At 46.6% G+C, this 23,727-nt stretch overlaps 1 protein-coding gene across 2 annotated transcripts in view; it reads right to left on the bottom strand.

The window, feature by feature from the left end:
• The window catches only part of LSAMP (limbic system associated membrane protein), a gene marked incomplete at both ends in the record, with an annotated part of 312,320 nt that overhangs the window by 101,670 nt on the left and 186,923 nt on the right, over positions 1-23,727 (bottom strand). For both annotated transcript variants that reach the window (XM_084270918.1, XM_084270919.1), the window contains one exon: positions 9,631-9,756. In XM_084270918.1, the coding sequence (XP_084127044.1) occupies positions 9,631-9,756 (126 nt within the window). The remainder of the gene's footprint in view (positions 1-9,630; positions 9,757-23,727) is intronic.

Genomic DNA, 23,727 nt, shown 5'->3' with positions numbered 1-23,727 from the left:
GCTCTTGCCTCCCCGGGTGGGCCTGCACTCGCCATCCCCTCCCGGCCTCCCTGCTGCTGCCTGCGTTGCTGCTGTGCCGCAGTAGCTCTGCGGTGGCCACTCACCGCGAGTTTACGAGGACAGATGATTTGTTCAGCCAGTGCATGAAAAAATACTGAGTACATGGGAAGAGTCATATTTTTCAGGTGCTGTTCAGAGAGAAAGAAAAAGTAACTGAAGAGGAAATGAGAACAACCCTTTTGAATGTGCACCTCCTAAGAAAAATAAAAAATCCCTGAATCATATTTTCAGTGTCTTCTGTTTTCCTACAGACAGGAAAGACAGGGATGTTCTGAAGACACATTTCTCAACTGCTCAGAAAGAAGGCTGAGGAAAGAAAAAGAGCACAAGTGTTCACAGCAGCAGGGCCTGTTGCGGCCTTGCTGTTGTGGTTTAACCCTGCAGGCAGCTAAAACAACCACACAGCTGTTGACTCGCCTCCACTCCTCAGTGGGATGGGGAGAGAGTGATGGGAAGAAAGAAAGGTAAAACTCACGGGTTAAGATAAAGAAAGCTTAACAGAACGGAAAAGGAAGAGGAGGCTGATATCATTCCAACCAAGTGATGCACAGAACAACTGCTCACCCCCTGCTAGTTCCCAAGCCATGCTCATGCCTCTATTCAGCTTCCCCCAAGTTATAGACTGAGCATTATGTCATATGGTGTGGAATATCCCTTTGTCCAGTCTGGGTCAGCTGTCCTGGCTGTGCCCTCTCCCAGCTACTTGTGCATGCCCAGCATCCTCTCTGGCAGGGCAGTGTGAGAAGCTGGAAAGTCTTTGACTTGATGTAAACATTGCCCAGCTAAAAACATCAGCGTGTTACCCACATTATTCTTGTCCTACATCCAAAGCACAGTGTTATACCTGCTATTAGGAAGAAATTGAACTCTATCACAGCCAAAATCAGAACTCTTTTGTTGCCAAATATCTCACTACCTTCCACTTCCATGACAAGTGTATTCAGACCTGGGAGAATAGCTCTACACTGCAGGAGGCTGAATGACAACTGACCTTGGTGTGGTCATCGTGGCGAGCAGGTTTGGGGTGTCTTGCTGGTTTCTTCTTTGCCCTGGGTCTATCTCTGTACAGCAGATTCTTGCAAATCATGTTTTCCTTCCTGCTTCTCCCTGCTGACCTCTAGTCTTTCTCTCTCTCACACTATGTTCCAGCAATTGGTAGAGCTGGGGTGTATAAGACAGGTAGCTTTTTTTAATATATAATATATAAAATTTTAATATAAAATATATAAAATATTATGTAGCTTATATATAATATATATATACATAAATAATATACATCTATATAAAATATAAATATATAAAATGGGATTAGCATGGAGGTTGAGGCAGAGGTAACAGGCAAATAATTGTGAGAGAGAAGCCAGAAGGGATGAAGGCTTTGGACCTGTAAGGGGAAACTCTCTCCAGACATCACTGCCCTGGTAGGACCCATGTGCTACAGCGGATGCTTTCATCCACACTCAGTGGGGTCCTCAGATGGGAGGAGGCAGTAGCTCTGGTTCCAGTTTGGAATATATCAGGCACTGAAGTCGGTGAAGCCATTGAGATCAGCTGAAGGCACATAACAGCATCGTAACAAAAATGGTGAAGACTCTCTCTTTAAACGAAAAAACACAGGGAGCAGCTATAAGCTACTACCTTAACTTTCCCCTTTTATTAGTATGTCTCTCTCCTACTGTGAAGAAAGAATGAGAAATATGGTTGCCTAAAGTGAAAGTACTTATAGATTACAGCTACAGGGGAAAAAAATGCAGCCTCTCCATTTTCTTCTTAAGGATAGCCTTCTTAAAGATGTTTGAATTGAAACTATTAAATTTAAAATGCTGTGAATTTTTCTCGCTTTAATTCACACTCAACCTCTTTGTATCTTTACAAGCACATTTAAATTTTCAGATGTGAACTACAGCTGTAAACACGGAGCTGCCAGTGGGCAATATGATCCTTAGACAGCAGAGGAAGTGGGACCCAATCCTAAAATATCAGCCCTTTGCTCTCACGAACCCAGAGATGGTTTCTCACCAAAGAAGTAGCTCCACACATGAGAGACCCAAAGTGGACTCATTAGTTCAGATCACTAGAGGGAGACACGATAATGCACACACACTGTCAATGTCTCACACTCAACGAGGTTCTCTGGGGATAATTTGTTTTGCTGTGGTAGATTACCTTTGGGTAAGATACAAGAGTGCTCAGTGGCACATTTGGAGCACCAGGAAGGCTGGTAGGGAAGGTGAGCAGGATGGACAGTGTCTACCACCCTAGGCAGGGTAGGCTGCAGATTTTTCCTCCTTTCCTCCTAGTCATGACAGGAAGTTCCCTTGATTTCAATGGGTTTGTGCTGGTGGGAATGATGGGAGAATTAGATACGGTTCATTAGCCTGCTGCTGACATCCTACTTATGGTAGTGTATGGCAATTCCTTTCCCTGGCATCATTAATCATTGAAGATTTTCAGTTCTCATCTTCTCGGTTTTCATTCCCACATCCAGCCTTCTGGGATCCTTCAAGACTGGAAGGAGGGGAGAGAGGAAGTAGCTAGCTATTCGTGAATGTCCCTACCAATCAGGACCAGCTCCATTGAGAAGCGCTAGCCTTGAGGGCAGAGGTAGTGACTGCACAGCACTGTCCAGACAGCATGCAGTGAACTAGAAACGTGCTGCTCTTCTGTGTAGGAAAGTCTTTGCATGGACACACCCAACCTCAGCCTTCACAGCACCATGGAAGAGACCCTAACACCACGGCCAACTAGAAGCAGTAGTACCTGTCTTGAGAGAAGGAAAAACTGAGGCAACCAGACTCCCAAGTTGCTGTAAAGAGCAGCATTTCTATGTGGCAGAAGAGCCACTGACTCGCTACAAAGCTTCAGCACCTTCCCAGCAGCAGCACAGAGAACCTTGCCAGAGGTGGAGCAATCCCTCCTCACAGCAGCCTTATTCACCTGTTCACCAGAAATGCCAAAATCCTCGTGAAGCCTTGCTCTGCCTCTCGGCCATGGGACAGGAGAGAGGAGTCAAAGGTGGAAAGAATATGAATGTTTCATGCATCAACAGTGTTTGTGCTGAAACAGCATCGCGGACCACCCAACGCAGCGGGGCACGGCTACAACAGGAGGGACCTCTCTGCAGTGTACGTGTCTCTGGACACAGAAGAAAGCAATCAAAGCTCTCCAGTGTGTCAGGAGAGAGCACATCCAGGACTTCTTAAGTTTATTACAGGTGAGGAAAGGGTCAGGAGAGCTCTTGCTTATGGGCCATGCACTAAGAAGAGAGCACACGCAAAAAATGTGGAGCCAGCAGGAGTGGGGAGCAAACAGAGGTTGAAACAACTTTGGATGCCTTCTGGAGAAGCCCTGAAAAAGTTGAAACTTTGGCTTGTTTCCCAGGTTCTTTGTGAGTCAGCACCCTTTCCCTTTTTTTGGTTGGGTTTGTTTTTTTTTTTTTTCCCCTCCATAACATTGGATAAGATTAAGACTAGACCAAGTCAGAAAAAGACATGTCAGAAAGAGTCCTAAAACAAACAGGGAGTGCATAAGAGGCAAAGTGGGAAGTCTCTGTGGAAGATGAGACCACATTTTTGCCAGAGAGTATTTTGAGGATGTGCAAGGTGGAAAAAAAAAAAAAAAAGGACAGAAAAGATATGTGGTTAAAAATCATCAGTTGGCCATCATCATCATAAAATGCAGGGTCAAACAAGTACCTTGCAAATCTTAAATTTCCTAATCAGGCAAAATCAGTAGGAGGGGGAGAAGGCTGTGACATGAGAAGAGCTGGCACAGTAACACCACAAAAAACCAACACCAAACCCAAACAACTAAAAAAGCCAACCCCTGGCCCCCAAAACAACACTCCTCCTTCTCTTCACAAATGTTTTACTGAGGTTTTAAGACTGCATCAGAGAGGTGGGCTAAATCCAAATGCTTTAGATAACCAGAAAATCCCCTTCCCACTCAGCACTACCTAGTGCCTGCAGGGTTGACTTGTGGTGACTCTGGCTGAGGGTTTTCTGCTTGTTATTTTCTTTGGGCATAAACTGGCTTTTCTGGTGCAACCAAAGAGCAGTAGGAAGGCTTTGGTCTGGCACAGCAATGACAGGCAAAGAAACACAGGGCATCAAGGTCAAAGCTGCCCCTGTGAACTATGTGGTCATCTTGAATCTCATGCCTTCAGAGAGCTCTCTGTTTCCCTCATGTTCAGCCCTACAAGGAGACTGGCATGCACTGAAGGAAGGTACATGAGTGAGTGGGGGTGTGAGATAATCTGTCTCTTTCAGTTTATGTCTCATCCTGGTCTCTATGAATTGAGCCCCAAAGCATGAAGTTTAACATCCTTTTCAATATTTGTGTTGTGAATAACAAGAATATCCAGATTTGTTCACATTATCCTCAGGAACACATGAACTGTTTGAGTCTTGCCAAGTTCTCATCTTTAAATAACTTTCCATGGCAGTGAGTTCTACAGCTGTTTATAAACATATTATATGTATACCATCTCAATTACACAGAGCAGGCGGCACTCTTCTGTATTCTCTATCCCTTCTAAACTTCCCAGGATATGGTAAATTCTCTAAGACTCAACGAGAATTTCTAGCACCCTCTAGGGAGAATCAGACTGGCATATTTGACAAGCCTTCCCATCTCCTTTCATTTTATGCTGTGACATGAATCTTGGGTGTTGCAATCAATACTTATCTGCTTTGCTCTAGACTGGTTTTTATGCTGTGATTACCACTGTAATAACTAAGCTTTTTGAGTCAAAATGGGTATCTCTAGACTGTCAGGTGGAATTTGGGAGAATCCAGACTGTTCTCCTCTCTATCAGCCTTGCTGGGCTGAGGCTGGGGAAGCGGGATCAGGAATGAGATACCTGGCAGTTTTGATCAGGTTTCGCACTCTGTAACTGCTGGAGGAAAACTGCCCCTCAGCTGGTTGTGCACAACCAGTAAATGCCTCCATTGTTCATCCTCAAGCTGAGCCCCAACATCGCTCTGCCTCCCTGCCACCGGCTCCCAGGCTGCCATCACACATGGATACCAGTCTCACAGCACCTGCTGCAGTGCCCACGAGCAAGGCCCTTGGGGTGGTCTCAGCCACCGATGCCTTGTGGGAAAGGAGCAGAAACATGAATAGGGCAGTTTCTGACAGGTTGAGTATGAGATCTTCAGGACAGGACCTGTCTTTTTCTTCTGTGTTTGTCTTCCCATCCAGGACAACAGATTTGGCAGTGAGATCTCTGGCAATGCGAAGACCTTGCAACAACTGCCCACGTTTCTACTGCTGCTAACACAATTCACAAGAGGCCACTCTTGAAAGGCTTCTGTTGAGAGGGAGTTTACTGATAAGAATATGAACATACATGAATATTTTTCCCAGGAAGCTCTTTTTTCAGTCAACCAGGCATCTAGCATGGCTCTGAATAAGATGGAGAGATGAAGAATGATAAATGTTAAAGCCTCTGGACTGTGATCTCAGCAGCTTATGGGTAGGCAGAAGTCGCATTAGCCTGAATAAACATAAGTCAAGAAAGACGTGAAGTAAAGCGAACATGAGCTGAAAAGCAGGCATTCCCTGCCATCTGTAAAGCATTTCACTGGATTCTTTTCTTAGATGTGTTAGTTGTTATCTTGGTGCATGGCACAGAGAAAACAGAGCACCTCCTAACATAACTAGCCGTAGATGGGTAGGCTGCCTGTGGTAGCCCACACAGAATGTGTCAGCATGATAAATGATACATGGGACCTTGTGCAGGCTGTGGTGCCACTACTGGAAATTTGATTGGTCTACATTCGGCAAGGAAAAACTAATCTATACCTCTGTGGGCCATGGATCACCTAGGCTGCGAATTAATATTAAGGAGAAGAAAACAACAGGATAACACCCACTCCTCATACAAAGTCACGGAGGGGAGAATGTGGGGCTTGTCCCTTTCAAGAGATGAGAGACTACAGCATATCCCCTAGTGAAATATTTCTAATGCTGACAACTGCTAACTTGTGTAGTCTGTGTAGGAAATCATCACTACTCATCCCCACTGTAACTGAATAAATCACAATTTCCTGACAAATCCAGTTCAGAGGGCTGCTACAGTCTTTTCTGTGGTTTGCTATCACAAACTGGGATGGAAAAAGAATAGGGCACAGAAGGCTTAATAAGCCCACAGTTGTGTCCTGAATCACACCAAAAGGATCAGACTATGATCAGGGAGGTACTGGCCTGTTGCTGGAAGCTGCAGGTCAGCAGTCCCAGAAGAGAGCTCTGCTGGCTGGAGGAGAAGAGCTAATGAAGCAGTTTGTGCTCTCAGGCAATGCCTATTAAACTATCTGCAACTAGTTAGGCCAGGTTGCCAATGACCTACAGCATAATAGCCTGTCAGATAAGGAACGGTCTTACTGACTCTCTCCACCTGCTCTGTCAAAAACCCAATCAGTCAATCATCTGAAGAGGAATGGAAGCGGAGGGCAAGGACTTGCATCGTTCCAAGGAATGTCATTCCTGCTTTCATTAAATTAGAGCTGATCTGTATTGTCATTTGCCATCAGAATTATTATAGTATCTTTCCCATTACCTGCCTTCCTCCCAGGTGTCAGTGCTACAGTCAGCAACCACAACCACACTTCAGTTACTTCACAGGTAAAGGGAGACTTTTTTCCTATGGGTTGCTTCAGGGCCTGGGGACTGATAGTTGATGTGAGAAAAATGCCCAGTTCATCTGCTCACTGAAGGACCATCAAAGGCAGCAATGCAGCTCTTTATAAAGCAATTTTTTTTAACTTCCCACACAGGCAGACAAGTGGGCTGTGATCACTCCTGAGGTCCAGCAGCATTTAAACGAGCTATCACATGTGTCCCTGCCTTCTCTGCATAGGTAGTAACGCCGCCTTCCCTTTGCGTTTGTTTCTTCCCCTTCCCGTTCAACAAGAAACAAATCATTTCTGTAGTCCTAACCTGGGTAATCAGCCCACCAACACCACTGACCAAGTCAATGAATGAAAGAAACAACAGATACATTTGCTAAGGAACTCCTTGAGGAGAGTGCACAAAGAAAAAGTAATTTGGCCCTCTCGCCCCCCGATGCTGGTTTAATTTCACAACCTGTCTGTACAAAGCCTCCTACACAAGCTCAGTAATGCCTGTGTTTCCAGCTCTGCAGCCATGGGTTTAACTGCAAAAAATTCCAAGCAGAGAGAGATGTATTTCAGAAACCTTTACGATGATCTAAAATAGCTCTTTGATGCATAGCAGATGTCCTCAAAACTAGCCCAAATGGAGCCAAAATACCTTACAGCTCTGGAAACAGGAGATTCCAAGATAAGATGTGGTTTTAATTGCAGCATCTCTGGAATAGATTTGGAATTTATATTAATTGTCAACCTGAAGGAAAACATATGAAAGAAGCCATTTTGTCCCCCATTTTGGGACAAGTGCCTTTTTGGGCTACATGCTGCTCAAAGACCTGATGTCTGCCTGAGAGCCATTCTCCTGCGCCCGTAAAAAGTAACAGATGGGTTGAAATGGGGGAAAAGAGAGAGAACAAGAAGCAGTGAGACATAGAGGTGACACACTGGGGACTGACTGCCCTTCATCCTTGGCTCTTGTCAGTTAGGAATGGGGTGCTTGGCAGGCTTCACTGTAGAGAGGAGGACTGACTACTTGGAAGGGAGCGCATGAGATAACACTGAGGGATGCTAACAAGGCAACACCTCTGAGGCACACAGCAGAGGAGAAAAAGTGCATAGGGGCATGCTGGAAAACTGAGCAAGAGACCCCGGAAAACCGACCCTGGAATCAAAATGGGGATAGGATTCCCCAGTCTAGTTGCTCACAGGAGGGGACAGCCAAAAAAAAGATTTGCTCTGAGAAGTGTTTTTAAAAGGGAGAAGTCAGTCTGACAAATGGAGTAGATGGTACAACCGGAAAAAACCCCTCACTAAGCGCAAACAGGCAGCTGAAGTGATGAGTCAGGACAGGAATTTTCCTCTTACTGCTCCCAACAATGCATCTCAGGTACCAGCCCTAGTTTCTGAGAAGATTTAAGCTAGCAGGCTTGTAATGCATGTAACTTGGGCGATGTTAGGCTGCACTCACGTAATAGCTAGGGAGTGTCTCCTACTTGAATGCAAGAAAGTTAGAGCAAAGACTGATGTAGCAGAGATTTGATATTAAACAAATCTTAAGAGCAGAAGTGCCAGAGCTAGAACATTCTATATACATGATTAAAAGTGGAAAAAAAGAGATTGTTTCCCCATATATGCAAATGGTACAGTCATGCTTAATACTGAAAATAGCAGAAGAGGAAAGTCAGGTAGTAACAATGATAGCACAGAGGAGTAGTATACCCCTCATCAGCTCGGCTCCTCCCACCTCCTCCTGGCAGTCTTTTCCCATCTTCCTTCTTTTGGTATCACAAGAAATACAAACTGCATGTCTGGCTTTCATATACATGGAAGCTCAGCAGGACTTTGGTTTGGCTGAAAGGATGAGGCAGGAAATCTGAGTAATCCCGACCTGAACCACAGGCCCCAAATCCAGGCATATCTGGATGCAGCCCTTGCACTGGGCGCTGTTCCAACATGTCATTCTACCTTTCTCTCTGCAACCTTCCTTCTGCAATGCCCTCCCCTCTTCCAGCTGCTGAACTGCAGTAGATTGTTTGACTGTCTGTAGCATGTTCTGACTCCAACATGCAGGAAACTTGTCCTCTGCCTACCTCAAACCCTCTTTAACCCTCTGTGTAGATGGGAGTATCACAGAAAGCTATTCATATGGAGCTAATCAATGCTTTTCCCATGCGTTTTAGATGAAAGAACATCTGACGCAAAAGCAATCAGGTAAAGAGTTCTCTCCTCAAAGAACATGACACAGAGGAAGAGAAACCTTCCTCTTGTTCCCATCCTATGGATAAATCTTTATGGGGGTGAAGGTTTCCTTGCAACCCAAGCTGCTAACACCATGGAGTCTCACTACTGAAAGGATAGTCTCCTTCCAAGCTTGCCACATCCTTGAGTGCAGAAGACGCAGTAAGACAGCAGAACAAAGCTGGTGAGTTCTTTATTCTGCCTCCAACATACTTTTCACTCATCTTGCAGATCAAATGCCTTCTTTACTCACCTCATAAGACACGGGAAGACTGTCTGCCAAAGAGGAGGGTAGTATGAAATCATCTGCGCCACTGTTTGCCCTCTCCCTTTTAAGGCAAGTTATTGGGGAGCAAATTCCATGGTTTTCAGAAAGAATCCTGCCATTGTAATGCCAAAAATCCCTTCCCCTCTCTCCAGCACCAGCAGTGTTTTGTCTCCACCACCGTGCTGTGCATTACCAGCAGTAGAGACTGGGACAACTAGATGAAGACCAAAGCTAAATAGAATTACAGATCCAATTCTGTAGGACATCTACTGAAGTAATTTCATTTGTTCCCTTGGGCAACCTGGTTACTGTGCCTGGGGAATCACACTGCAAAACAAGATTGATTGTGGGATCCTTGCAACTTTTTTACAGCTGCCTGTATCGCCACTGGTGTTGGAAGAGAAGGCAACTCCTGTATAGTTCAGCACAGTGGAGTCCTGCTGCATCTCTTACCTGTTGGGGTGAGATGCCTCCAGGTGATGACAGGCTCAGGACGCCCATTTGCCATACAAACCAGGGTCACATTGCTGCCCTCATTCACGGTGATGTCCGAGGAGATATTGGAGATCTTTGGTGGAACTGTGAAGACAAAAGAAAGTTGGACTTCATTACCCAGATTTTAGGACTCATTAACCTACCTACCTATTAACCACAGGCAGACACTGACTCCTCCCACAGGCTACACTCCTCATTACTACCTGGGTTCCTACAATTGCATGAGAATAATATGCTTCAAGCATCTGCAGGTAGAAATGGCTTTTGCTGCAACCCTGAAGCTTTGTGTTTTGACAGCTTTGGAGGCCTTCATAAAATAACCTCTAAGATCCTGCATGACTGTCCCAAGGCTACAAGGAAGACATTAGTGCTCCAAGCACTGTCCCAGCTATTTTTTACACTCCAAAGATTCCCAGATGTAGTTCTACATCATCCCACAGGGTGCCAGGCCTCAAGGCACTGACTCAGAGGGTATATTAGACATTGCTACCTCCCATGGGTAGATAGTTTCACTGCTAGCCAAAACCCTGCTCTGCTGCTCATGTAAGCCAAATGCTCACTGGGAATTGAACCGGAGAGCTGTTAAGCTCATTCCTGTTGCAACTGCCGTGACGAGGTGCGAAGCAAGGATGCACACCATGGCTAATGGGAATTCGCTGAGAGAAGGCACAACAGTGACTGCAGGATGATTTCTGCAACATCTTTCAGCCAAGAGGGATCCCCCGTGGACTGCCCACAGTAGGTAGCTTCTGGCTGACTGCACCTCACACGGCACGGTGATGAAGGCATGGTAGAGTCTTTAAAGATTCACAAGGCTAGCCATGACTCAGGCATTTAGGCTCCTTAAAGGCCTTCCAAGCTAACTGACTTTTCGTCACAGGACAAAAATGATCATGCTGGGACCTGAACAGGTACCTCCAGGTGTGGAGCATGCCAGTCCATTGGCCTCCAAGCAGACCAGGCTGCTGCAGTCTCTAACCTCACTCACATCCATGACTTGCTTCCATGCTCCACACCCCAGAGGTGGTGAGGGAGTTTGACTGAAAAAGGAATCTTTTTTTTTGTTTTAATATTTTTTAAAAAATATATTTTCAGCTTCCGAATTTGTGTGTAGTGAGGAATGAAACCACATCATTTTCTGCTTTGCTTACCCAGAATAAACAGACAGCAGCCTCCCCTTCCCCCTCCCTGGCAGGAGTGGCTGATGGTCCTGTCACGGCAAAGCTGCCTACAAGCTAGGTGGGGAAAAGGAAATGAAGCCTGAACTCAGCACTGCCAGCTGTGCTGCTGGATTCACAGGAACACTGTTTACAACACACAGCTCATTAGCCCCTCTCCATAGGCCCCAAACTCATGGACAATGCTTCAGTATCTACGACCATGGAATCCCCTTGGAGAAATGGGGGCTCTTGAGCAGCAAGAGGACCCTTCGTACAAAGCGAGGCAGATGTGTCTTTGGCGACAAGAAGGCTGAGGGAAGATCTTATTGCTGTCTACAAATAGCTACTGGGAAGGTGCAGAGAAGATTGAGAGAGGCTTTTTTCAGAGGTGCACACTGAACAGTGAAAAGCAGCAGACATGAGCTGTAACATGGGGGAAATTCTGATTCAAGGTGAGGAAAAGGCTTTTACTTTGGGGAAGTCAAAGACAGGAACAGGTTCCCTAGAGAGTGATGGTGTAAAATCCATGCCTGGAGATAGGTAAAACTCGCCTGGATGAGGCCCTCAGCAACCCGCTGTAACTGGCACCAGGAAGGAAGAAGAGAGGGAACTTGGAAGCTGTTTTGCTGCTCAAGAGCTAGAACTGATGGCTTGTGGTGAAGTGACCAAAGCCAGGCACGTTGGGTGAATGGTTGATGACACCAGAGTTCTCTTCTCTGGAGAGAAGGCATGTCAGAGTAGGGACATCTCCCTAGCAGCACAACAGCAAGTAAAGCAAAGCATAGCAGAAAATCAACCCCTTCCTCTCAAAGCAAAAATCACAGAATGGTTTGGGTTGGAAAGGATTTTAAAGATCATCTGCTCCCAACCCCCCGCACCATGGGCAGGGAGACTCTCCACTAGACCGCTTTCCCTGACAAACACAAGCCCTACCACATTTTACCCCCGTGATTCACTGCAAGCCACTGGCAACGTGTCTGTGCATGTAGGAAGAGGTAGGAGGCAACAGAACAAAACAAATCAAACATTGTTGGAGAACGCTGATGTTGTTAAGAGAATTTGATCCCACCATCAAGGGGTACATGAGGGGTTCACTGACTACAGATCTGTTTTGTGCCTCCTCCCTCTTTATCACACACCCATTCTGCACAGCAAATGCCTGGTGGTACAAAACAATCAGTGAGAGGTCTGGGAAAGTAAACAAACACCGTCCTCACCAACCAGTATCCCAGGAATGTATGAAGGGCAGCAGAAAGGAAACAACCCTGGTTGGGAAATTAAACACCCCACCTCCTCCAAGAGACGCTTGTGGCTTTGCGTTTCATGGCACAGCAAAGTGGAGATGCTTACAGCATCTTGCTGAGATCTGGCTCAGTGCTGAGTCAGCAGGACTCAGAAGCACCTTACCTTTCTCCTTTCTGTCCCACTGGATGAAGGGAGTCCCCTGTCTCACGGATCAGGACAGACAGACCCTTTGTTCCAGCCAGCAGAGCTGTAGGCTGGGAGAGCCCTGGGGCAGAAATCCAAACTGCTACTCTTACTACAGGGAACAAAGCAACTCAGAGGGCTACCTCAGCCCTGTAGCCGCACAGCTGCCTGTAGTACATACTGTGTTTCAGATCTGAGACCACCACACACCAGAGAGGACAGAGGGGCTTAATCTGGGAAAGAACAACAGAGGCTGCTATGTTTTGTACAAGTCGTGTCCTTGCTGCTCTGCAGGTGACATGAGGATGGTGATTCTGGAGCGTCTTCAGCACAGCTTCTCTGGTGTGCTGGCAAACATAGGTAAGCAGAGCCCAGGAGTAGAACCATTGGCTAGACCATGGGAAGGGGAAGGGGCAGTTATTTTAACTTTGAGAGGTTAACATTTGCATCAGGAAAAAAAGCCATGCAACAAACCAAGAAGGACTTAAGCTCAGGCAGGACCAGCAAACGGAGCTGTAGGCCAGTCCAGGGTCCTAGCAGAATGGTGTGATGACTGGAACAGAGCAGCAAAAGCCACTACAGGGCATCAGCAGCAGAGCTGTAGTTAGGATATGTACCCTGCCACTTCCTGAAGTCATCAAGTCATTTTAGTTTGCAGAGGATCAAGAAAACTCAGCAAACACAAACAGATCTGACCATGCAGACTGAATGCCCAAGAGGAGGAGGATGTGTCCAGATGGTCGTATCTGACTCCCCAGTTTTTCAGATGAGGGAGAAAAGGGCATCCAAGGCTGACATCCTGTTAGGAGTATAATGGCTGGTTCCTTTCAGCTGCCACCTTGGTCAGAGGGCAAGGAAAGGCTGAGAGGAGGGGGAGCAGGGTCGGAAATAATTTCCCAGTGAATTTAAAACCTGGTTTGGTTTCATCTGCTTAGAATCCAAAGGCAGCTAGCATTAAAAATGACTGGATCTTAGTGGACAGTAATTTCACTCAGATAAAAAGTCAGAGACTTTTAATTTTCAGGGTGTCAAGGCAGCGTGTTAAAATGCCAAAACTGTCAGCACCAGCAACAGTTAGCATTGCCTCCTTGGCACTTGTCATTACTTTGCACACACCTTTTTAGGACAGTCTTAAAATGAGAAGCTTTGACCTTATTATTTTTTCCCCATGTGTGGGTTGTGTTATGTTTTCACAGTTCCCAGACTGCTGGGAAGAAGGACTGCTGAGGATGAAACCTCCTGGGACCAGGATCTTCTGGGTGTCCAGCCATCCCTTGTTGACCCTCAACTGGAACACCCTTTCGTGCCAGGGCTCTCCAAACCATTAGAAGAGGCACAGTCACAGCCTGCCGACCCACAGCAGGGGAAGCACTGCAGGTACACAGCACTTCCAGGTGTTTTCATACTCCACCTAACAACTCATCCCTCCAGGGGAGACCAGGCTGTGGCTGGATCCTTCTGGCTCTGAGGACCATGGGAAAACACTGCCAGGCTCGCCAGTACTGCTGAAGAAGATAAAATTGCCAGACCTTTTCCCCTCCCTTTCAGCGTGAATGTAATGTGGGGTATGCCTTACTCTGTGTTTAGGATACCCCTGAATGGGGTGGGGAGGCGAGACTGATGTGAAAGGAAGCATGGTGTTGTCTGCCACTGCTCCACTCCTGAACAGGCAGGATGTCCAACTGCACTGGGTTTGTGTGGCAAAGTCTTTTACCAGGAGGGGGGCTACAAGATGGCTTCTGTGAGAAGGTGCTAGAAGCTTCCCCTGTGTTTAAGAAATCCAATGCCAGCAGGCTCCAAGTCAGACCTTGCACTGCCAAGGCCAAGCCCATCAGCAACAGCAGCAGTGCCTCTGGAATAACATACTTAAAGGAAAAAAAAACCCTAAAACCTACACAGTTGAAGCCAGAGAGAGGAGTGGGAATATGTGAGAGGAACAACTTTGCAGACACCCACACCAGCGAAGAAGGAAGGGGAGGAGGTGTTCCAGGTGTTGGAGCAGAGATTCCCCTGGAGCCCATGCAGAAAGTGAGGCAGGCTCTCCCCCTGCAGCCCGTGGAGGTTGATGGTGGAGCAAATATCCACCTTCAGCCTGTGGAGCACCCCACACCAGAGCAGATGGATGCCCAAAGGAGGCTGTGACCCCATGGGAAGCCCACACTGGAGCAGGCTCCTTGTAGGACCTGCAGCCCATAGTGAGAGGAGCCCAGGCTGAAGCAGATTTACTGGTAGGCCTTGTGACCCTGTGGGGGACTCATGCTGGATCAGCCTGGTCCTGAAGATCTGCACCCTGTGGAAGGGATTGGGGCAGTTTGTGAAGTTCTGCAGACTGTGGGAAGGACTCACGTTGGAGGAGTTCATGAAGGACTGTCTCCTGTGAGAGGAACTCCATGCTGGAGCAGGGCAAGAGTATGAATCGTCCCTCCCCCAGAGGAAAAAGGAGCAGCAGAGACATGTGGTGAACTGATCAAAAGCCCCATTCATTCCCCGTTGCCCTGTGCTGCTGTGGAGGTAGAGAAATCTGGAGTGAAGCTGAGCCCAGGAAGAAGTGAGGGGTAGGGAGAAGGTGTTTTTAAGATTTTGGTTTTATTTCTCATTATCCTACTCTGATTTGATTGGAAATAAATTAAACTAATTTACCCAAGTCAAGACTGTTTTGCCTGTGACAGTAATTGCCGAATGATCTCTCCTTGTCCTCATCTCAACCCACGAGCCTTTTGATGTATCTTCTTCCCTTTCCAGCAGAGGAGGGGGGTGAAAGAGAAGTTTTGGTGGGCACCTGGCCTCTGGCCAGGGACAACCCACCACACCTGCCCGCACCAGGGACAGATTCTGGAGAGCTGGAAATCAGAAGAATGGCTTGAAACTCACATATTTGTTTCTTCTACATTTCACATCTACAGGACAAGCCTGATGCCAGCTCAGCATCTCATCTTATGTGCCTCCAACAGTAAGCAGCAAAGTAACTGGCAGCTGCTCTTGAGAAGCTTGCATGGGAAGAGTAGGTATCCTGCGAGGCAGGAGAGGGACGGGGGCAGAGATGTTTTAGGGTGCCGTGGGCTGGGAGAGCTGCAGGGCAAGCAGATCTGGTGCAGGAATTCAAGCCCCAGTCAAGGCGCAGTGACGGAGCTGGGTAGGACAGGCTTCTGCAGAACCTGCTTGCACCAAGCCCACTACAGTTAATTGCCGTCAATCCCTCACTCTCATGACAACTGCAACTCACATTAATTTAAATAATAAGAAAGACTGAGACATGAAAAATAGAGCACACTCCCCCAATGCAATCAATGTTGCTCTCAAGATGAAAGCAAGTGATTTGTTTCCACAAAACATCACCGTGTCTCAAAACCACCCGCTATAGCAGTTATTACAAACCAGGGGCCGCATGTGGGAGGCAGCGAGGAATCCACAAGCAGGAGAACACACAAACATCTGCTGTTGTTATCCTTGCCTTTTATGACCAAAACCCTTTAGAGCTCAAAACTCCTCCTGAGATATTACCTAGGATCACGTGAGCAGGCTCCATCAGCTTTATCATTCAAGGCTATAGAAGTTGGTAAGGAGTGGTGCTACGTGCCTAATCTCCTAGTAAATGAGTCAGCCTGTCCTGGTTTCAGCTGGGGTAGTTAGTTTTCTTCCTAGCAGCTGGTACAATGCTGTGGTTGGTATTTAGGGTGAGAGCAGTGCTGATAACACACCAATGTTTTAGTTGTTGCCAAGTACTCAAGGACTTCTCAGCTTCTCACACTGCCCTGCCAGTGTGAAGGTGGGGGATGCACAAGAAGCTGGGAGGGGACACAGACAGGACAGATGACCCTGACTGGCCAAAGGGATATTCCATACCACATGATGTCATGCTCTGTATATAAAGCTGGGGAAGGACGAGGAAGAGATGGGGATGTTTAAAGTGATAGTGTTTGTCTTCCCAAACTGTCAACGTTCTGTGTGACAGAGCCCTGCTTTCCTGAAGATGGCCAAACACCTGCCTGCTCATGGGAAGGGATGAATGAATTCCTTGTTTTGCTTTGCTTGTGCGTGTGGCTTATGCACTACCTATTAAACCATGTTTATCACAACCCATGAGTTTTCTCACTTTACTCTTCTGATTCTCTCTTGCATCCTGCTGTGGGGAGAACAAGTGAGCAGCTGTGTGGTGCTCTATTTAGCTGTTGGCTGGGGTTAAACCATGACACAGCCCAATGGTTAAGAGATGCACATTCACATCCAGGAGGTCAGCTCCTGAGTACCTTTCCAGGAGTGAAAAGGGGGATGGAAGGAGAAAGCATCAAGGGGTACTTATGGGGCAGCTGTTTCTGGTTACTGCATTGGCTGCACTCTGCAGACCTCGGTGCAGGAGCATGGGTCTGTGAGACAAGGGCAGGGAGCACAGGACTAGGAACTCGAATCAGGTATGGCAGGAGGTAAAACAGAACAGAGGGATGTGGAGAGCTAGCTGGAAGATGGCTCTGGGCCCTCTATACACACTCACACAAAGTTCACAGTCAGAAGGCCTGACTGCTCCCTTTGGGCAAACAGAGCTCTGCATAAGACCCTTAGATCCAGTCTTACACTACAGGGCAGCTACTCCCCAATCTGAAATTACAAGACTACTTAACAGTCAGATATTTTGTCAATAAGTTACAAAGTACTTAAAAAAAAATAAACAGAGCTCTTATTCCCACTCTAGAGACCCAAGATACAGCGAAAGCTCTTTAATCCCTCCAAGACACAGAAGGAAACAGTACGGAAAATAAGAAAGCCCATAAACTCCATTTAAGTGCTCTAACTGCTTGTCCCAAGAAGGGCACCTTGGATACAAATGAAGAAAGTCACCACAAACCCTTACATATATCCTCATTAGTTAGTTGCTTCCTCCAGCCTATTTACCTTCCTCTCTACTGGCAAGTAGGACCCCCATCTGTTGGAGAAAATTAAGACTCCCACCCACCGATCCACAGGAGTCCTTGGCTTTCAGGGCAAAAAGAAACCATCAGGACTTCTCTCCAAAGTCAAAGGAACTTTGCAGCCACTAAAGCCCTCTGCAGGTGCCTATCAATTAGCCTGGAGAGTTCTCATTTCCTTGTCCCCAGCTCCCAATTAACAGCACTTTGCAACAAAGACGCTAATAAGCCCCAAGGCAGAGGTAGGGGGGACGGTGACCATCATCCAGCCCTTGAATGCTTTAGAGCTGCCACCTTGCTCACCACAATTAGGGGTCCTTTCCTGGGGCAATTAATTGACAGCAAATTGGCCTCATTAGTCATTGTTTAGTTAAAGTGTTTAGTGGGGAGAGAGGGCCTGAAGAAGGGGCTGAGCTGCTAAACACAACTTAATGGTTTAATTTCCCTCTTATGTGTGCAGCAGGCTAATGACAGCTCTTTACAGCGTAACAAGAAACAGCTTGTTGCTGCTTAGGTCCGCAAAGGGCGCAAGCCGAGGGCTGGGAAGTATAATCCCGACGCGCTCTGGGATGCGTCACGCTCGCCTTTCTGAAGCACTCTGCAGACGAAATGTGACATGAGACCCAAGATGTGTTTTCTACGGTCTGATTCATGCTGCAGCCTCAGCCAGAGGGAGACGAAGCTGTCACCAGGGCAGAAGGTCAGAGAGTGAAGATGTTGAACTTCATTAAAGAGAGCGGACTCTGCAACATCCTCCTGACCTTCCGCTCTGCTGGGCTTGTCTCACCCTGCCAGTGCCTCTCCCGGCCTTAAAGCTTCTGATGAAGTAGAGACAAACATCGCAGCCTTGCTTTTTTGTTTGGTTTTTTTTTTCCTTTAATCCCCTGAGAAACAAAAAAACCCCTCTCAAAATACAGTGTTTTCACAAGGTGTAAACAATCACTTCTTTCTGTTGTACTGAAAGGGGGTGCCCCTCCATGTCTGTCCCTGGTGGCCTTTAGGGAAGGGTCTATCCCAAGCAGAGCATGGAAACCACTTAAGGCACCTGCAGCCCCCAACCCCACGTGTGCCCCCACACCGCACTGCCCCAGTGTGGCAGATCTACACATCTACACATCACTGCTGATGCCTAGAGAGGCCAGGACGAAGGAGGCACAGAGGCTGCTCACTTGGGCTTTGCATCTTGGCGAGCTTTCCCCATTGTGCAGCTGCACCGCTCCTACTGAGATCATACAGAGGAAATTATTTAAATCCAGATGGGGACTATGCATATTGCACTGACTGGGAGCAGAGGAGCAGGCAGGATGCTGTAAATCAAATCCACGTGGGAAGCCCTCCCAGTTTGTTGAGCTGGGTAGCATGTCAGAGCTTCCCACATTTGAGAGTAAGAGCTGACAAGCCAAACCATTTTGTCCTCATCTAATATACAGTTAAGTGTCTGGACAATTCTTCCACATAAAATTACATGGGAAACACTCCCAGTACATTGTTTCTTAGCAGAGAGCAGCATGAAGTGTAAACTTGTTGGACTGTCCCACCCATGAGCTGTTGGAAAAGCCACCGCAGAACTGGGCGGTACTGCTGATACTCACACCTGATGAGTTGGATCTTTTTTTTAAACTTGTCTCCATGAAATTTTCAGGCAATAAATTATTTTACCTCCTGACTGAGAAACAGAGAGAAAAGAGTAACTTAAATCTCACGCCAACCTTGTTTTTCAGTGTACTAAGGTGACATTGTGGAGTCACCACTCCTGCTACTGGCCCAGCACCTCAGCTTTAGACCCAGATGCCAACCTTTCAACCTGAAGCAGTTTCAACTCCCAGTGATGGTAACATTTCACCCAGGCCTAGGTTTTTGGTGTTCCCTCACCAAGCACAAGGTCATAGACCTGCATTTGTGCGTCCTGATGTGGTCCTGCATGTTTAGTATGCAAATGAAAGCATGAAGGGCAGGCCAGGCATACATCCAGTATCCACTTACAACCAGATACAGACCTCTGGATATGAAGTACTTGCTCTTTGCTACTAAACTTCTTTTCCTCTTCTATTATGGTATCAAATTTATGCCTGGACTGCACTGTCCCACTTAATTTGCAGTTCATGTCCATAAAAGACAGCTCTGTGCATATACTATTTGTGTTGCAGGGGCTCCTTCCGTGTGTAAAACCGAATGCAAGGGGTTTAGGGTTAACCCTCCTCAAGAGGCATGCTGTAAGATCCTTCTTCACAGGATGTGTGTAAACAACAACACAAGTGCTTGCTGGTTAATCCCCAGGGATTAACCCTTGGAATGCTGCCTAATCCCAAACACATTAAGGACTACAGATGTACACAGTTTTTGGTCCTTGTTTCAAGTGTGTTTATACATCCACTTAGACCATTTTTTAAATCTGGGAAGTATTTACTTATGGGACTGAAACAAACGAAAATATTTTCTTTTGCAGACACAATCAGTTATTTTGGAAGAGAAATTATGTGGGGAAAATTTGCCTTAGTGTCCAGGTCCTCCAAAGACATCTCGGAAAATTTTGTTAAGACAAACTTTTTCACAGAAACTTTACACGTGTTTAGTGTACATAGTATGCACCTGAGTCCCAATATACAGCCTTTCTAGAGCTTGATTTGGAGCCCAGGGAGCTTCTCCTTTAACATTTATGGCCTTTGGACAAATTCTTATATAGCAAGAATGGGTGATGGCTTCAAGGAAGTGTTGCAGACAGAATAAGGAGGCTTTATTAGCCAGTTGAGAGAAAAAAGCAAGATTATCATTCTTTAACTGAGTTCCAGCAGCCATCAGCTCCTGCCCGTTAACTTTTCTGTAGGAAGTATGCTAGGGAACACAGGCCAGGCATGAGAAAAAACACAAAGAAAAGCCTACCTCATTCCAGGGTGATTCTGCCCCTCTGCTCTGCTCTCGTGAGACCCCACCTAGAGTCCTGCATCCAGCTCTGGGGTCTCCAGTACAGCAAAGACATAGAGCTGTTGGAGCGAGTCTAGAGGAGGGCCATGAAGATGATCATGGGGCTGGAGTACCTCTCCTACGAAGGTAGGCTGTGAGAGTTGGGCTTGCTCAGCCTGGAGAAGAGAACACTCTGGACACACCTGATTACAGCCTACCAATACTTAAAGGGGGCTACAGGAAAGTGGGAGAGCCAATGTTCACCAGGGAGTGTAGCGACAGGACAACGAGTAATGGCTTTAAACTAAAGGAGGGCTGGTTTAGATTGCACATTAGGAAGAAATTGTTTACTATGAGGGTGGTGAGGCCCTGGCACAGGTTGCCCAGAGAGGTTGCAGAAGCCCCATCCCTGGCAGTGCTCAAGGCCAGGATGGATGGGGCTTTGGGCAACCTGGTCTAATGAGAATGTCCGGGCCCATGGCAGGAGGGTTGGAACTAGGTGATCTTTAAGGTCCCTTCCAACCCAAACCATTCTATGATTCTAAGAGGTACAGGCTCAGAAAGGGTTTCTGTGCATTAGGAAGATGATTAGGATTTTCCTGATTAGGTACGCAGCAGACGAAGGTAATTTCAGCTAAGACCTCACTGCAAATGAAGCTGAGGTTGCTCATCATAACTATACATGCAGCAGAAACAGAGCCAAAGTTTTTTGTATGTTTTCAGATCTTACACTCTTGTGTATGTTCATCTCATTAGAGAGAGAGGGTATGTCCACCTTCACGAACCACCTGATGGACATCCACATACAGGCTGAAAAGAAATGGCAGTTGTCTCCAAACCCTGTTCCCAGATTCCTTTGGCTGCCCATGGTTTATCCCACAACCTCCGTGATGAGCCACAGGATGGTGAATGCAACACTCTAAGTGTCTTAGGCAAACCACATAACCAAGGTTCTGGCTCAGTTTCAAGTGAGACTGACAGCTTCCCAGTGAGAAGCCTCTCACTCAAATCAAATGCATGCAGTACACATAAAACATTTTTTATTAGCAGGCTTTCCTTCCTTCCTTACACATTGAAATGAGCAAAATGGAGTGGGACTGCTTGCTGTAACCACCTTACAAGGTTGTTTTCAGGCTTTGAGGGGAGCAGAAAGCTAGTGTAGCATTTTGGAAATGCTGGTTTTGCTGCCAGTCAAAAGTATAAAAACTAAAGATAATAATCTCATTCCCAGACCTTTACATGCTTTGGGAAAAGTTTACTCCTGTGTTAAGTGCACAGATCTGGAGAAGAGTGTTGTACACTGTCCATGAGCTGTAAGTCTCCATCTTATGCCCTTTGACAGCCATGTGCTAAGAAAACACTACTTTTGCACACCAAGAGGGTTCACTTTGTCCAATTCAGCAAGTGATGGACAATCTGTAACACAAACCACCATAGCTACATCACTGAGTAGTCTGATCAGCAACCAGGAGACTAATGTCTTAGCAGAGAGCAGCTGCCTCTTCTGATGCCAAAAGCCCAACCAGAAACATTTCAAGCAAAAATGAACCTGAAACAAATCCCTGCCTCCAAAAAATAGCAAATTTTGAACGTGGAAAAGACTGAAAGTGCAACTCCACATTTTTTCAGCTTGGGCTGCTCAGCACATTCCTGCATTGTCACTATTACTGGATCCACAGATGGTGGCCTTCCCCAGCACACGCAGTTACGAAATGCCAGCTGTGAGACCTTCAATTGTTAGCTATTGTTGAGCTGCAGCAGTGTATTTTCTAAAGGCCAGGCTGTTATCATCAGCCATTTGAGAAGGGAAAGCCAAAGAGTTCAAGGCAAAGAATCCCTTCTGTCAGAAATGCTCATCTACGCAAGTGTGATCCAGCAGAAAAGAGCAAAAATAAATACAGTACTCCTGAAGAAAAGGCATCTTTGACCAAAGTAAATGGCTGGCTACAGCTGAGATGTGATTGTGGTGATCTCTTGCCCACAAACCAAATGAGAGCCAAGATTTCTTGGGGAGGAGAGTTTCTGCTGCCCAAGGTCCCCTGCCAAAAGAGACCGCTCTGTTTCAGTTCAGTCATGTGCAGCAGCACCTTCACATCTTGGAAGTTAACCAGTGTTTCCTTTTCCAAGCTCTGCCATGGGGTAAAGATGCGCTGCACACGTGCAGACAACCACAAGGCAGGGGAGGGATGGATTCCAAGAGTTTTGCTCTGTAAACACATTACTGGTGCCATTTCCATTAAAGGAGAGTTTCTCCCAGACTGCCAGGCACGAGGCTTATTCCTTGCAGCCAGCAGCTTTATCAAGACACTTAAAACTACTGGCTGTCCCTCTTCCCCCAGTGGGGTTCAAGTCCTTCCTCTTCAAAATGGACAAATTTTTTGCTGGTCTCTCAGTGTGAGCAAACTGAGTTAATTAGCTGATTATATGCCAGGATTGCAGAGAAATGCAGGGGTCAAGGGCCTTGGGTACGCGATTTCTGCTGGAGCTGAGCAGGGTTACCTGCCCAAATTGTTCTGAGAGGCTGGGAGGAAGCTGGCCAGGGTTAGCTCTAAATGCAGCCCAATTTTGTAATAAGTTCTGAACAACAAGTATTGAACTGAGGATAGGTAAGTGTTGTCCATTCAGTAGGGTTAGGCTGCATCCACCAAAGGTCACCAGCACCTTTATGTTGCATGGGACAACAGCTTTACAGACAATTACCATCTAAGGTCCTGCCAGCAAATACTCCCTACCCCAGAAATCCAGTGCTACTGGCTGAAGAGCAGGAATGAGGTGATGTCCCCAGATGATCAACACTAATAAAAAACCGCAACTACCATTGCATCAGGGGGCCACAAACTAACTCCAATGGAAAAGAGAAGTCGTGTCTCTGCCATAGCAGCACATCCGTGTCTGAGCACCTGCAATCACGCAGTCAGCAGGGTAAGCAGTGCCACCGAGAAACGGAGGGAGGGATGACTTTGTGAACGACCCAGTAGCTCTGGTACTCTGGGTTTACTGATTGTTCTGCTGCACTCTTGTGCTATAACCTTAAGTGAGTCACTCCATCTTTCTAAGGCTCAGTTCCCCTTCTCACTCTCGGGGAACTACTTTGTGTGAGCCATATGGTGTTCCCAGTGACTGGTACGCGACTGGTGTCACCAGAGGAACGATGCCCTACCATGGTACTCTGACAGCTCCAACAGGTGAGTAGGAGCAGGTGGGCAGGAATATTTGCAAAGGCACAGACTGTTAAAGGGAGATTCTTAGGAGGAATTATTGCACTGTGAAGTTCCTTGGCACAGCAAAAAGGGCAAATTCACGGGCAGACGAAACAGGGATGATTCTTCACTGCTGGTATAAAGAGAAAATACTTTTTGACATGAAAGGGACTGCAAAGGAAGAGAGAATCAGCTCTGCAGTTCAGAAACTCAAGGGAAAAAGCAGGGCCCACAAAACATTGTGCAAACAGAAAAGGAACAGAAGTGTAATCAATATAGTTAGGGATACTGATGGATGACAGGGATACACTCACACACCTTCCATTCCGATGGGCATGATATACTGGAGTCTGCAAAAATGATTTCCTTAAAGTACAAAGAGTGATAAAAAAAATAAATAAAGAAACTTTGCATCAGAATGCAATGATGAAAACTCTGCCAAAGCCTGAGAAAAAGCAGAGATAT

This window comes from Gallinula chloropus, assembly GCF_964237585.1.
Source record: "Gallinula chloropus genome assembly, chromosome: 1".
Lineage (NCBI taxonomy): Eukaryota > Metazoa > Chordata > Aves > Gruiformes > Rallidae > Gallinula > Gallinula chloropus.
Note: the sequence above shows the minus strand (reverse complement) of the source record. Positions and strands in the feature narration are given on the sequence as shown.